Here is a 14957-nt window from a genome sequence, read left to right as displayed (position 1 = left end):
ATTTTATCTCACGATTCTTGACAAATGCATCTTTTCTTTTATTTACACCGAGAGCAAATTCCTTGTGCATCCAATCACTCTTGGCCAGTAAAGAATTCTATTCTATTCTTATTCTATTCTACTGTATATTCTTGTCATTACCAGTCCTAAATTATCTTTTCTCTACCCCAGTGCTTGTTCCAGGATCCTTTTGCTTCGTTCCACACATGCTTTGCTTCTTCCTTTCCTTCCTCCTGCCTATTTCTTCCTTTCTTTTTCTCTTCCTTCCTTCGGCATATTTCTTCCATTCCTTTCCTCCGTCTAGTTCTTCCTTTCCTTCACTCTCCTTCCTTCCTCCTTTTCTTTTCCCTTTCCTCCTTCTTTCCTTCTGCATATTTCTTCCTTTCCTCCCTCCTGCCTATTCCTTTCTTTTTCTTTCTCCTTCTTTCCTTCTGCATATTTCTTCCATTCCTTTCCTCCGTCTAGTTCTTCCTTTCCTTCACTCTCCTTCCTTCCTTCCTCCTTTTCTTTTCCCTTTCCTCCTTCTTTCCTTCTGCCTATTTCTTCCTTTCCTTCTGCCTATTTCTTCCTTTCTATTTCTCTTCCTTCCTTTTGCATATTTCTTCCATTCCTTTCCTCTGTCTAGTTCTTCCTTTCCTTCACTCTCCTTCCTTCCTTCCTCCTTTTCTTTTCCCTTTCCTCCTTCTTTCCTTCTGCATATTTCTTCCTTTCCTCCCTCCTGCCTATTTCTTCCTTTCTTTTTCTCTTCCTTCCTTCCTTCGGCATATTTCTTCCATTCCTTTCCTCCGTCTAGTTCTTCCTTTCCTTCACTCTCCCTCCCTCCCCCTTTTATTTTCCCTTTCCTCCTATTTCTTCCTTTCTTTTTCTTTCTCCTTTCCTCCTGCCTATTTCTTCCTTTCTATTTCTCTTCCTTCCTTTTGCATATTTCTTCCATTCCTTTCCTCCGTCTAGTTCTTCCTTTCCTTCACTCTCCTTCCTTCCGCCCTCCCCCTTTTATTTTCCCTTTCCTCCTTCTTTCCTTCTGCATATTTCTTCCTTTCTTTTTCTTTCTCTTCCTTCCTCCTGCCTATTTCTCTCCTTCCTTTTGCATATTTCTTCCATTCCTTTCCTCTGTCTAGTTCTTCCTTTCCTTCACTCTCCTTCCTCCTTTTCTTTTTCCCTTTCCTCCTGCCTATTTCTTCCTTTCCTTCCTTCTTTCCTCCCACCCATCAATTTCTTCCCTCCCTCCTTTCCCTCACATCCCTCAAGGACAACTTGCCCAACCCCCACCAAGCTAAAGAAAACGCTCCCGCCCAAACCCCGTCCCCTCCCCCACCCGTTGCTGAAAAGAGGAGGCGGGACCTTATCCCAGGTTCGTCCTTCCCTTTCCATTATTCTCGCGAGATTCCACCGCGTTTACCCCCACCCGCCCGCCATTGGCCCGGGGGCGGCGCCCCGGCATAACGTCATTTGTGCGCGCGACACCGATGGAGAGAAGCATGGCCGCCTTCGGCTTAACGGTCATCCGGCAGTGAGTATCTGGGGCCCCGGGGAAGCTGCTACGCGGGGCCGGAGGAGGCTAGGGCCTTCAGCCTCCTTCGTGGCTCTTCAGGCGGGGCCGGTGTGTGGTGCACGGGCGCAAGGCAGTCTCCTGGCCCGAGGGAAGAGGGCGACCTAGCCGTTTGCCCAAGCCCGCCAAGGAAGCCCTGAGCTTCAGGTGGATGTTACCTCACAGAGGGACGAAAGCGGGTGTCTTGTATAATGTAGCCGGTTTGGTCTAGTGGTTAAGACACCAGGCTGGAAAGCAGGAGATCCGTGAGTTCAAGTCCTACCTTAGCCATGAAAGCCAGCTAAATGACCTTGAACCAGCCTGCCTCTCTTTCTCTGTCTCCCTCTCTCTCCTTCTTTCTTCCTCTCTGTCTCTCTCTGTGTCTCTTTCTGTCTCTCTCTCCCCCTCTCTGTCTCTCGCTCTCCTTCCTCTTTCTCCTTCTCTGTCTCTCTCTGTCTCTCCCCTCCCCCTCTCTCTCCCTCTTTCTTCCTCTGTCTCTTTCTGTGTCTCTCTCTCTCCTGTCTGTATCTCTCTGTCTGTCTCTTTCTCCCTCCCTCTTTCTCTCTCTGTCTCTGTGTGTGTCTCTTTCTGTCTCTCTCCCCCCCCTCTCCTTCTCTCTGTCTGTCTCCCTCTTTCTCTGTCTCTCTCCCTTTTTCTCCCCCCTCTCTCTGTCTCTCTCTCTGTCTATGTCTCTCTCTCTCTCTCCCACCTTAGCCATAAAAGCCAGCTAAATGTCCCTGAACCAGCTTCTCTGTCCCTCCCTTCCTCTCTCTCTCTCTCTTTTAGCCCAACCCACCTCACAGGGTGGCTTGTTGTTATGGGGAAAATAGGAGGAGGAAAGTGTTTGTTTAGGGTTCACGGACTTGAGTTATTTATAAAAATAATAAAGGGGGATGTAAATAAATGAATTTTATTATTTTATTTATTTGTAAAATTTACGAGGGTCGCCCAAAAAGCAATGTGTCACATTTTTTCTTCTTCAACAATTATTTATTGAACACAATGAAACTTACACACAAGGATGATTTTTCTTCTACACTCCCTATTTTTCCACGTAATCTCCGTCCCGTTCTATGGCCTTCCTCCAGCAAGACACAAGGGCATGTATGCCCTGTTGGTACCACTCCTTGTTCTGGTCACGGAGCCATTTCTGCACTGTGCAAATCACCTCTTCATCATCCTAAAAATGCCCAGCGACTAACCGTACTTCTGTCGACTGCAGATTCTCCATAAACTATACACAAATGTTTGTGAATGCTCCCAACAGTTTTTTTCTCCGCAGTGAGAAATTCCTGCTTGTAATGTACATCACTTAAAGACACCATTTTGAAACACTGCTGCAGCTACACTATCTGTCTGAAGAAACGTAAAATTTACAGGCGCACTCCTGACAATTCAAATAATATACATCTAAAGTTTTGCATTTGTACCGTTACAGTAGGCTGAGAAAAAAAATGTGATGCATTGCTTTCTGGGCGACCCTCGTATATGCCACCCAACTCCACTTGAACTCTGGGCGGCTTACAATAGAAAACACAATTAAAAAACAATTAATAACATTAATAACCCTTAATAAATCCATACATATCTCACAGTCAATTCAGGGCCAAATCAACATATTAACCTAACGGCCACAAGCCTGCTGGAAAAGCTAGGTTTTAATGGCTTTCCAGAAGACCAGTAAGGTGGAGATAGTGCGGATGTGCGGAGGCAGTTGGTTCCAGAGCATCGGAGCCGTCACAGAGAAGGCCCTCCAACCAACATTGTTTGGTAGACGGGACCTGGAGAAGGCCACCTCTATGGGCCCTTATTAGCCGCTGGGAGGTATGTGGTAGCAGGCGGTCCCGTAGGTAGGAATAATATCATGATCTTCTGTCTTTGGAGAATAAGATCTTCTTCTTTTTTAGTAGGGATTCTGTTCTGCACTCCTATTCTATTAGTTTTTCTCATCATTCCTATCACCCATTTCCTCCCATGTTGACTGTATGACTGTAACTTGTTGCGTATATCCTAAGATTTTTATTAATATTGCTTCTTCATTGCTTCTTTGACCCCTATGACAATCATTAAGTGTTGTACCACATGATTCTTGACAAATGTATATTTTATTTTATGTACGTTGAGAGCATATGCACCAAGACAAATTCCTTGTGTGTCCAATCACACTTGGCCAATAAAAATTCTATTCTATTCTATTCTGTAATGCATCACAACAGGACATTGTTTTAGCATATAATTGAGGCAAGCTTACTCCCAGATAGACTTGAGGGAATTTTGAAGAATAATAATTATTTACAGAGTTGGAAGGGATCTTGGAGGTCTTCTAGTCCAACCCCCTGCTTAGGCAGGAAACCCTACACCACTTCAGACTAATCCAATTTTCTTAAAAAACTTCCAGTGTGGGAGCATTCACAACTTTTGAAGGCAAGTTGTTCCACTGGTTAATTGTTCTAACGGTCAGGAAATTTCTCCTTAGTTCTAAGTTGCTTCTCTCCTTGATTAGCTTCGATCCATTATTTCTTGCTGTACTCCCAGGTGCTTTGGAGAATAGTTTGATTTCCTCTTCTTTGTGGCAAACCCTGAGATATTGGAACACTGCTATCATGTCACCCAGAGTCCTTCTAAACTACAGATACCCAGTTCCTGCACCTGTTCCTCATATATTTATTTTGTCCTGATTGTTTCAGAACTTAATTTCATTGGATAACCTCTAGTTCTACTCCAGTTATTTCATGTCCACAACATTCTTACATTCTATATTTTAAAAAAAAAAAAAAAAAAAAGCCAAGGCTGATAATGCTTCTTGGTCAATCTAGACTGACTTCTAATTGTTTCTTCATTTTTAAAAGGATTTACAGATTAATGACTTTGTGACACTCCCCTCCCCCCCATAGAATTTTCCTGATTCTGTACTCTGTGATGGTATTGGAATGAGACTGATTAACCTGTATTTGTCTGATTAACCCTTTTCTTCATTTTTGAAGATAGAGACAATATTTTCTCTCTTCCAGTCATCTGATAACTGACCATTCTCCGGAATTTCTGAAAAGTAATGGGTGGAGATTTGGCTAGGAAGGTCATCAGCCAGTTTTTTTAATATCCCAAGAGGGGAGTGCACTTGGTTGTGGAGATTTCCTTTTATTCAAGGTCAGTAGATAGTCCTGGACTATTGAGTTCAACTTGGCATTTTGTTCTTTCAAACAGCTCTTGACAATTGTGCTTATCTCTTCAGAGAAGACTGAGTCAAAATAAGAGTTGAGTCTATCTGTCTTTTCTTTGTTATCCATTAGTATTTTGCTGTATTCACAGAGCAGGTGAGATAATGACATTTATTTTTAAATGAATGTGAAGCTTGTTAAACTATACTCATTCTGTACTTGTTTTCTTAATACCATTTTCACAAATCGTGGCTGTTTGTCAGTACTCTTCCTACACCTGTTTCTAGTTTTACTTTGTTTCCTTTCAGGTTTACAGATTTAGACAAAGTCTTTTTCTTTCTTTCCTGGAATTGTTTTTAGAACCTTCCTTTTTAGGAACCCTCTCCCCCTTCAATCTCAGATTTCTTCTCCTGTGGTCATGGGAAGAACTTCTAATGACCTGTGTCCTTGGGGAGCCCTGATTATTCTGGATTCTGAATTATGTAAATCACTCTGCGTAAATTCACTCCCTCTCCTTAATCATCTTAATCGTCCCATAAAGTGAAACCTGAAAATCGAAATAGAGATTTGCAAATCCAGCATTTGCTCCAAGTCTGCGTTAGGAATTAATTATGTCTCTTTCAAAACCGAACAACCTCTAAAGTGAATAATGGATAGTAAGCACTTCATCCGGCTTTTCTAGTTGTTAACTCAAAAATATGAGGGGTACCGCTGTTCCAGAACGCCGTTTTGCTTATTTTCAATAATTATATAGAAATGCTGCTGAGTACTGTAGAAACTGCCAACAATGAAAAATAATTTATACGATCTTACATTGAAAGCAGCAAATTTTAAAGCTAGTATCTTGTCAAGCTGATTCTAGGAAAATTCTAATGTGTTAAAAGGTTTTTAAAATTATCTTCTTGTAATTACGGACTTTTAAATCAACTGTGAGAATGAAAAAGACAACTGTGGATTTTTTCCCCCTCAAGCATTAAAATCATTTTCTAAACTGACACTTTTAAATACCTTGATATAGTCATTGCAAAACTCTTACTTGCTTGTGCAATTAATTATTTTTACTGTTGTGTCAAATTGTTTAGTGAAGCATGAGGGGAAAAATATCTAGATTTAATCTCAAATTTTGATTTCAACTGATATCAGTACAAGCAAAAGGTTACTTACTGGCCAACTCTACAATCAAAGATTAGATAGATAGATAGATAGATAGATAGATAGATAGATAGATAGATAGATAGATAGATAGATAGATAGATAGATAATTGTGAGTTCTAGGTATCTTTATAAATGAAGAGGCAACAGCCATCACGATCGTCGGAATGTTTAAAATGTATTTAAAACTACTAAAATTACTTAGCTTTCATTAGTCCTCTGCTAACTTTGTCAGAATATTAAAATCCCCATTGAAGACATAATTGATCTTACATTATGCTGCTCAATTTTCTCATTGCCCGTGTCATTCATTCATAGATAGATAGATGGATGGATGGATGGATGGATGGATGGATGGATGGATGGATGGATGGGAGATATAGGACATAGAGAGAGAGAGAGAGGGAAATGATAGATAGAGAGATAGATAGATAGATAGATAATAGACAGACAGACAGACAGACAGATAGATAATAGAAACATAGAAGTCTGACGGTAGAAAAAGACCTCCTGGTCCATCTAGTCTGCCCTTATACTATTTTCTGTATTTTATCTCAGACTGTGTCCCCTTGTTCTTGTGTTCACTTTCCTATTAAAAACACTTCCCTCCTGGACCTTATTTAACCCTTTAACATATTTAAATGTTTCTATCATGTCCCCCCTTTTCCTTCTGTCCTCCAGACTATACAGATTGAGTTCATTCAGTCTTTCCTGATACGTTTTGTGCTTAAGACCTTCCACCATTCTTGTAGCCCGTCTTTGGATCCGTTCAATTTTGTCAATATCTTTTTGTAGGTGAGGTCTCCAGAACTGAACACAGTATTCCAAATGTGGTCTCACCAGTGCTCTATATAAGGGGATCACAATCTCCCTCTTCCTGCTTGTTATACCTCTAGCTATGCAGCCAAGCATCCTACTTGCTTTCCCTACTGACTGCACTCTTAGACTCTTTTATTGTTTCCATTGGTTCTGGTAGGCCTTGGTAATTCCAATTTTCCCCCTTGATCCTATAACCCTTCCTCACTAATCATATAACACTGTATCTAACCCGTATACAGATTCATGCCAATCTTTCCAGCTAGGAAAACAATTAGTTTTCGCTGCTTAATCTCTCGCAATTCTCCCGATCATTTTAGTGACCTGCATCCTTGCGAGTCAAGTCAGGTTTATGGAGTCATTGGTAGATTCCTGGAGCGATGCCTGGGCTTCAAGAGGGGCCAGGACACATGTGCCAGTGCCTCTTTGTTACACAGTAAGCACCAGCAATGTTGGTGTTTGTGCGTGTAACAAAATTGCTGTGCTTCGTTAGCAGGGAAAGACCGGGATAGCCCAACTGAGTCAGTGCTATAAAGGCTGAATAATTGGATTGTCTCCTGTTTTTAAGTTGTTGGTTTCTGTTTGTTTGTTTTTTCCGCAGTGGACAAACGAGATTCAACAAAGAGAAGATAATGCAAGGTTTGTCTCTCCCGGTGGTTATTAAATCGCAGCGCCCTTTTCTTTTATTTGGATATTAAATGCTGGTTTTATTCAGTTATTAGAGATAGTCCTCGACTTGCAGCTGTTCCTTTAGCGAACATTCAGAGTTATAAAGGCACTGGGGGGGGGGGGATGACTTATGATCATTTTTCACACGTAACGACTATTGCAGCGTTCCCACAGTCGCGTGATCAAAATTTGGTGCTTGGCAACTGGCATGTATTTATGACAGTTGCAACTGTCCCTGGGTTGTCATGTGATCAATTTCTGCAAGCAAAGCCCAGGGGGAAGCCGACTTCACTTAACAACCTCACAACTAACTTAACAACTGCAGCGATTAACTGAACAGCGGTGGCAAGAAAGTTGGTAAAAGGTTGAGCTCAGTTGTGGTTGTAACTTGAGGATTAAATGTACTGCATATAGCTGAGGCAGCTGGGAGCAGGCACGGAAGCCCGAAAGAGGTCTCTCCTGTTTCCACAATGTGAAGAAGCTGGGCTTTGTGCGAGCTTTCACACACTCCAAAGCATCAATTTTGAAGTTTGCACTTGCCTGGGTTGGCGTTGTCCCAGGGGGTGACAGGTGGGCCATCTGCCAGGAGAACAGATTCCCCCTGCTCCTCAATTTGCTGCATGATTTCAAAACAAGGTGGGTGGGTGGATGATAGATAGGTTATTAGATAGATAGATAGATAGATAGATAGATAGATAGATAGATAGATAGATAGATAGATAGATAGATAGATAATTGTCCTAAAAATGTGAGTTCCAGGTATACTTATAAATGAAGGGACAACAGCCCCCACGGTCACCAGAACGTTTAAAATTACTTAGCTTTCATTAGTCCTCTACTAACATCGTCAGAATATTAAAATCCCCATTGAAGACACAGTTGACCTTACATTATGCTGCTCAATTTGCTCATTGCCCGTGTCATTCATAGGTAGGTAGGTAGATAGATAGATAAATATAGATGATAGATAGATAGATAGATAGATAGATAGATAGATAGATAGATAGATAATAGACAGACAGATAGATAGATATATGATAGATAGATAGAGAGAGAGGGAGATAGATAGGGAGATAGATGATAGATAGATGGATGGATGGACGGACGGACAGACAGACAGACAGATACCCAGTTTTCTTCAAAATAAGATATTCCCTGATAATAAACCCAATCAGGCTTTTGAGTGCATGGCAGTAAGGCCAAGTGTTTATTTCAGGGTTCAAAAAAAAATAAGACAGGGTCTTATTTTTTGGAAAACACAATATGTAGGTAGGTAGATTAATACCCTGTTTCCCCAAAAATAAGACATCCGCTGATAATAAGCCCAATCAGGCTTTTGAGTGCATGGCAATAAGGCCAAACGCTTATTTCAGGCTTCAAAGAAATATAAGCCAGGGTTTTATTTTTGGGGAAACATAGTAATTGTTCACTTTTTTCAGAGATGGCCCTCAGAGCGCTCTTTTAGGAAGGCCTCCCTTTGTAGCTGAATGCTTGCCCCTGATTTTTGGAGAGTATCAGCTGTTGAGAGCTGCTTGTTCTAACTGTTGGACACATTCCCACGGTGTCTCTGGCAGGTCAGGGTGTGGACGAGCCTCTCTCGGACGTTGGGTTCAAGCAAGCCAATGCGGCTGGGATGTATCTCCGTCATATCAGATTTACTCATGTCTTCACCAGCGACCTGATTCGGGCAAAGCAGGCAAGTATCTTGTAGGTGAAATTGTGCCCAAAGAAATATTTTGACTTGTTGGGAGGCATAGAAATTAAATAAACAGTCATGATTCTAATGGGGGGTTGGGGTTTTTTGCGTTCATTTTTGTGTGTGTGTGATAAGTACTGCAAGATTGGAACAGTGAATTGATTAACGATACAGTCTTAAAAATTGCATTCATGCATAGTAAGAAATAGACATGTTCCATTTTAATTAGCTTGCCTACTCTTTAATTCTGTTTTATAGACATTAGGTATGTTTGCCACCTTGAGTTATTTGTAGAAAGGTTGACTCAGCCCTCCATCCTTCCGAGGTGGGTAAAATGTGGACCCGGATTATGGGGGCAATAGGCTGGCTCTGTTATAAAGGGCTATTGCTAACATGTTGTAAGATGCCCTGAGTCTAAGGAGAAGGGTGGTATTAAAAAATCAAATAAATAAATAAATAAATAAATAAATAAATAAATAAATAAATAAATAAATAAATAAATAAATAGAAAAAGATAGATAGATAGATAGATAGATAGATAATGATAGATAGATAGATGATAGATAGATAGATAGATAGATAATGATGGATAGATAGATAGATAGATTGATAGATAGATAGATAGATAGATTGATTGATAGATAGATAATGATGATAGATAGATAGATAGATAGATAATGATGATAGATAGATAATGATGATAGATAGATAGATAGATAGATAATGATGATAGATATAGATAGATAGATAATGATGATAGATAGATAGATAATGATGATAGATAGATAGATAGATAGATAATGATAGGTAGATAGATAGATAGATGATAGAGAGATAGATAGACAGAAGATAGATAGATAGATAGATAGATAGATAATGATAGATAGATAGATAGATAATGATAGATAGATAGATAGATAGATAATGATAGATAGATAGATAGACAGACAGACAGACAGACAGACAGACAGACATCCAAAATAGGTCTATAGTAATCTCCCTTCCTTTTCATTATCCGCAAAAATATGTTCAATCACGGTCATAAGTCGAGAACTAACTATTTCAAAAAAAATTTAAAATTAATTTTTTTTTTCAAGATTTGTTTTTTTAACATTTCAGACCACGGCCTCAATTCTTAGAAATAGCCAGCACTGTAAAGAGATTCCTGTAAAATGTGACGCCCGCCTACGAGAACGGGTAATTATTTCCTGTCCCCCTAGAGCAGTTCAATGCCAGGTTCCCAATGGCTGCACCAGGAACTGGTAGGGCCAGTGCTGGGCCATGGTGTATGTTTGATAAGAACTGAGTAGAATGGAGCTGAGACCTGACCACAATTCTCTTCTCTTGACAGAAATACGGAGTGGCGGAAGGGAGGCCTGTGGGTGATCTTAAGGCCATGGCCAAGGAAGCTGGACAGACATATCTCTCTTTCACACCTCCTGGAGGAGAAACACTAGATGAAGTAAGGATTGTCTTGGGGTTTCTGGTCCATTGGGAAGTGACTGAAAAAAACCAGTGGTGGGTTGCTGACAATTCAGGCTAGTTCTGTAGAACTGGTAGTGGAAATTTCCCACCACTTGCCGAACCGACAGCGATGACCGGCGGTCCACGCCCTCGAACCACACTCTTCCCTTAAACTCTGCTCTGCTTATGTCGAAGGTCTTGCAGCCTAGCTACACCGAGACATAGTAACACTAACTTCCTTCTAGTTCCCCACCCAGATTAAGGTTCATCCCACATCCTCGCACCCACACTTCAGTTGATGCAGAACAAAAGATGACCTTGTACTCCAAGAAAGGAATTTGTTGTGGCTATTATTATTATTATTAGATTTGTATGCCGCCCCTCTCCGTAGACTCGGGGCGGCTCACAACAATAACAAACACAATGTAAGAACAAATCTAATAATTTAAAAAACACTAAAAACCCCATTATTAAAAGCAAGCATACACACAAACATAAACTGTATAGGCCCAGGGGAGATGTCTCAGTTCCCCCATGGCTGACGGCAGAGGTGGGTTTTATGAAGTTTACGAAAGGCAAGGAGGGTGGGGGCAGTTCTAATCTCCGGGGGGAGCTGGTTCCAGAGGGTCAGGGCCGCCACAGAGAAGGCTCTTCTCCTGGGTCCCACCAAACGACATTGTTTAGTCGACGGGACCCGGAGAAGGCCAACTCTGTGGGACCTAACCGGGCACTGGGATTCGTGCGGCAGAAGGCGGTCCTGGAGATATTCTGGTCCGATGCCATGAAGGGCTTTATAGGTCATAACCAACACTTTGAATTGTGACCGGAAATTGATCGGCAACCAATGCAGACTGCGGAGTATTGGTGTAACATGGGCATACCTGGGGAAGCCCATGATTACTCTCGCAGCTGCATTCTGCACGACCTGAAGTTTCCGAACACTTTTCAAAGGTAGCCCCATGTAGAGAGCATTTCAGTAGTCGAACCTCGAGGTGATGAGGACATGAGTGACTGTGAGCAACTGGTGCACCAGGCGAACCTGGGCAAACTTTCCCTCTCATGCAAACTACCCTTCCCAGTTCCCCTAATACTATTCTACTGTGGCTGGCCAAAGTCTTTAACTCCCACGTGATGGCTTCAGCCTGACAGGCGACGGGCAGCCCTTTACTGACAGACGCTACTTGTCAACTGCCATCGTTTCCATTTTTTTAATGCTGTTCTGTGACCCTCGATTTGGGACCCAAAGAGAAATTTGCGAAATTAGTCATGTGAGGTGATGGCATAGGGTGCTTGGCAACTGGCATATACAGTAGTACCTCTAGATACGAGCTGCTCTGCATGCGAGCATTTCAAGATACGAGCCAGGAGGGGAGAGACATTTCTGTTCTATTCCCGAGCTGAAATTCGGGATGCGAGCCGAGCGTCCACTAGGTGGCGCAAGAATCCTTGCTTCTGGTTATCTCGGAGGGGAAAAACAACTTGTTCCAGATACGAGTTGTCTCAAGATACAAGCTCCCTTGTGGAACGGATTATGCTCGTATCTAGGGGTACTACTGTATTTGGGATTGTGCCTTCACCTTCCGTAAGCTTGTCAGCTGGCTTTCTGACAGGAAAGTCTTCGGAGAGGGGATCATAGCTCCTCTACTTCTAGTTCACTGCATGGAAATAAAAGATGAGAAAATTTGAAAGAAAGAGGGATATTGAAACTTAATCTATTTGTTACTTGGTGAAAAACATATACAGGTTTCCCATCTATGGGAGTTGTCTTCAACTTACGACAACAACTGAACTCAATTTGTATTTGTATTTATTAGATTTGTATGCCGCCCCTCTCCGAAGACTCGGGGCGGCTGACAACAATATAAAAAGACAATGTAAACAAATCTAATATTAGAAATAATCTTAAAAACCCCAATTTAAATAACCACTCATACATACAAGCATACCATGTATAAATTCTATAAGCCTAGGGGGAAGGGAAATTTCAATTCCCCCATGCCTGACGACAGAGGTGGGTTTTAAGGAGCTTGCGAAAGGCAAGGAGGGTGGGGGCAACTCTGATATCTGGGGGGAGCTGGTTCCAGAGGGTCGGGGCCACCACAGAGAAGGCTCTTCTCCTGGGTCCCGCCAAACGACATTGCTTAGTCGTTTCCAGTTTTAAATCAAATCAACACATGACAGGTTTTCCATCCATGGGAGCTGTCTTCAACACAGGGAGAAACTGAACAGGAATTTCAGAGCTCACCTTGATTTTTAAAATTTAGAAACATAGAAGTCTGACGGCAGAAAAAGACCTCATGGTCCATCTAGTCTGCCCTTATACTATTTCCTGTATTTTATCTTACAATGGATATATGTTTATCCCAGGCATGTTTAAATTCACTTACTGTGGATTTACCAACCATGTCTGCTGGAAGTTTGTTCCAAGGATCTACTACTCTTTCAGTAAAATAATATTTTCTCATGCTGCTTTTGATCTTTCCCCCAACTAACTTCAGATTGTGCCCCCTTGTTCTTGTGTTCACTTTCCTATTAAAAACACTTCCCTCCTGGACCTTATTTAACCCTTTAATATATTTAAATGTTTCGATCATGTCCCCCCTTTTCCTTCTGTCCTCCAGACTGTACAGATTGAGTCCATTAAGTCTTTCCTGATACGTTTTATGCTTAAGACCTTCCACCATTCTTGTAGCCCGTCTTTGGACCCGTTCAATTTTGTCAATATTTTTTTAAAACCCTATGCTGCAATAACTCTGCAAAACTTCTCATCTGATTTTTCTCGCCTTCCAGGTGAAAGCCCGCGTCAAGGATTTCTTTGAGTGCCTTTGCGGCCTGATTGCCCAGGAGGCACGTCTAGAAAAACGAGCTTCCCCAGGAAATGCGGAAACGGCAGAACCGCCATTGCCGAACTACCGCGGCGGTCCGGAATCCGATTCTAGTTGCGAAGGAGCTGCCTCCGGAGGACTGGCAGCCAACGTCCTCGTTGTGAGTCACGGGGCATATATGAGAAACTGGCTTGGTTACTTCATTTCAGACCTGGAGTGTAGCTTGCCAGCCGCGTTGACGAAGGCCGAATTGACCTCGCTTACTCCCAATACCGGGATCAGCCGCTTCGTTGTGAAACTGGAAATGAGAGAGAAGCTGCTGCCGCCTAAAATACGCTGCCTTTCTCTCAATAGAAGCGATCACTTACATGACATGAGTGACAGCTGAGGTCACGCAGCTGTAGAAGGCGTAACCCAAGCGGAAATTATTTATGCCCCGCACGGAATGGCTAAATTACCTAAATTTTCAATTACGTAGCATATTGGAAAGAATTTTCTTTCTCTAAGCAATTTTAAGCCTTCCATCTTTGCTTCCATCTTTCTGGACCGGTTCATGGATAAGCTACGGGAACCAATTGTTCTAAATGCTCTATGGAAGCCATTAAGGAAAGGGTAGGATATGAATAATGCAGTGGTACCTGTTCTGTCGGGCTCTCTGGTAGACTCCTCCCAAAAATTCGCAGGTACAAATTTCAGACACACACACGTTTGAAAATTCAAAACAATGTTCTTTATAATGAAAATTCACTTAAACCAAGCCCTCTTTTGGTATAGCAAAGAGCACTCGTCTCCAAACAAACTGGTAATTGGTACAAGTCCCTTATCAGTTCTGTGATACTTAGCTTGCAGCTGTGAGGCAATTCACAGTCCTTCTTCTTTCACAAAGTGAAACACGCTTTGCCCTGGTTTAGTTTCAAAGCGGGGGAAAATCAGCACACAAAAGGTCAAAGTCAGTAAACCAGTAACGAAACACAATTATCAGATAATCCTCCTCAATGGCCAAACCCACAGACTGCTATTTATAGCAGCCTCACTAATGACCACAGCCCCACCCAACCACAGGTGGCCTCATTTTCTTTTGATAATAATCTCTCAGTTGTTGCTGCCTATGCATCACTCTCTGCATGCGTGGCTGTATCATTAACTCTTGTTCTGAATCCAAGGAGGAGCTAGAGAATTGATCTCCTTCTGAGCTGTCTGCCACACTCTCCTCCCTGTCACTCATGTCTTCTTGGTCAGAGGAGCCTTCATCATCAGATTCCACCGGGGGCAAAACAGGCCTGCAGCATGTGGATGTCTCCCCCACATCCACAGTCCTTGGGGCAGGAGCTGGGCCAGAACTAACCACAACAGTACCTCTACTTACGAACTTAATTCGTTATGTAGAGCAGTGTTTTTCAACCAGTGTGCCGTGGCACACTAGTGTGCCGCGAGACATGGTCAGGTGTGCCGCGAAGCTCAGTAAGAGAGAAAGAGAGAGAAAGAAAGAAAGCAAGAGAGAGAGAGAAAGAAAGCAAGAGAGAGAAAGAGAGAGAAAGAAAGCAAGAGAGAGAGAGAAAGAAAGCAAGAGAGAGAAAGAGAGGCAGGGAAGGAGGGAGAGATAGAAAGAGCAAAAAAAAGAGGAAGGAAGGAAGGAAGAAAGAGGGATG

General features: G+C 42.1%; 1 protein-coding gene across 2 annotated transcripts; it reads left to right on the top strand.

Moving 5' to 3' along the window:
* Nucleotides 1-1449: 1449 nt before the first annotated feature.
* Nucleotides 1450-14835, top strand: TIGAR (TP53 induced glycolysis regulatory phosphatase). 2 transcript variants are annotated; one of them, XM_070755207.1, is made up of 6 exons: nucleotides 1450-1510; nucleotides 7256-7293; nucleotides 8898-9019; nucleotides 10139-10216; nucleotides 10371-10481; nucleotides 13274-14835. In XM_070755207.1, exons 1-6 carry the CDS (start codon nucleotides 1467-1469, stop codon nucleotides 13694-13696), a joined length of 816 nt encoding a protein of 271 aa, XP_070611308.1. In that variant the 5' UTR covers nucleotides 1450-1466; the 3' UTR covers nucleotides 13697-14835. The 2 variants fall into 2 exon arrangements, with proteins under 2 accessions (XP_070611308.1, XP_070611309.1); XM_070755208.1 differs by lacking the exon at nucleotides 1450-1510 and adding an exon at nucleotides 4513-4675.
* Nucleotides 14836-14957: the final 122 nt, after the last annotated feature.

The sequence above is a fragment of the Erythrolamprus reginae genome, chromosome 6 (assembly GCF_031021105.1).
Source record: "Erythrolamprus reginae isolate rEryReg1 chromosome 6, rEryReg1.hap1, whole genome shotgun sequence".
Classification (NCBI taxonomy): Eukaryota; Metazoa; Chordata; class Lepidosauria; order Squamata; family Dipsadidae; genus Erythrolamprus; species Erythrolamprus reginae.
The sequence above is the reverse complement of the archived record's forward strand: the minus strand, read 5'-3'. Positions and strand labels throughout refer to the sequence as shown.

Bases quoted from the DNA above. Each gene is read 5' to 3' on its own strand.
- TIGAR (XM_070755207.1), top strand. From the start codon at position 1,467: ATGGAGAGAAGCATGGCCGCCTTCGGCTTAACGGTCATCCGGCA. The intron at 1,511-7,255 runs GTGAGTATCTGG...TTTTTTCCGCAG, and splicing joins GGCTTAACGGTCATCCGGCA to TGGACAAACGAGATTCAACA. The intron at 9,020-10,138 runs GCAAGTATCTTG...TTAACATTTCAG, and splicing joins ACCTGATTCGGGCAAAGCAG to ACCACGGCCTCAATTCTTAG.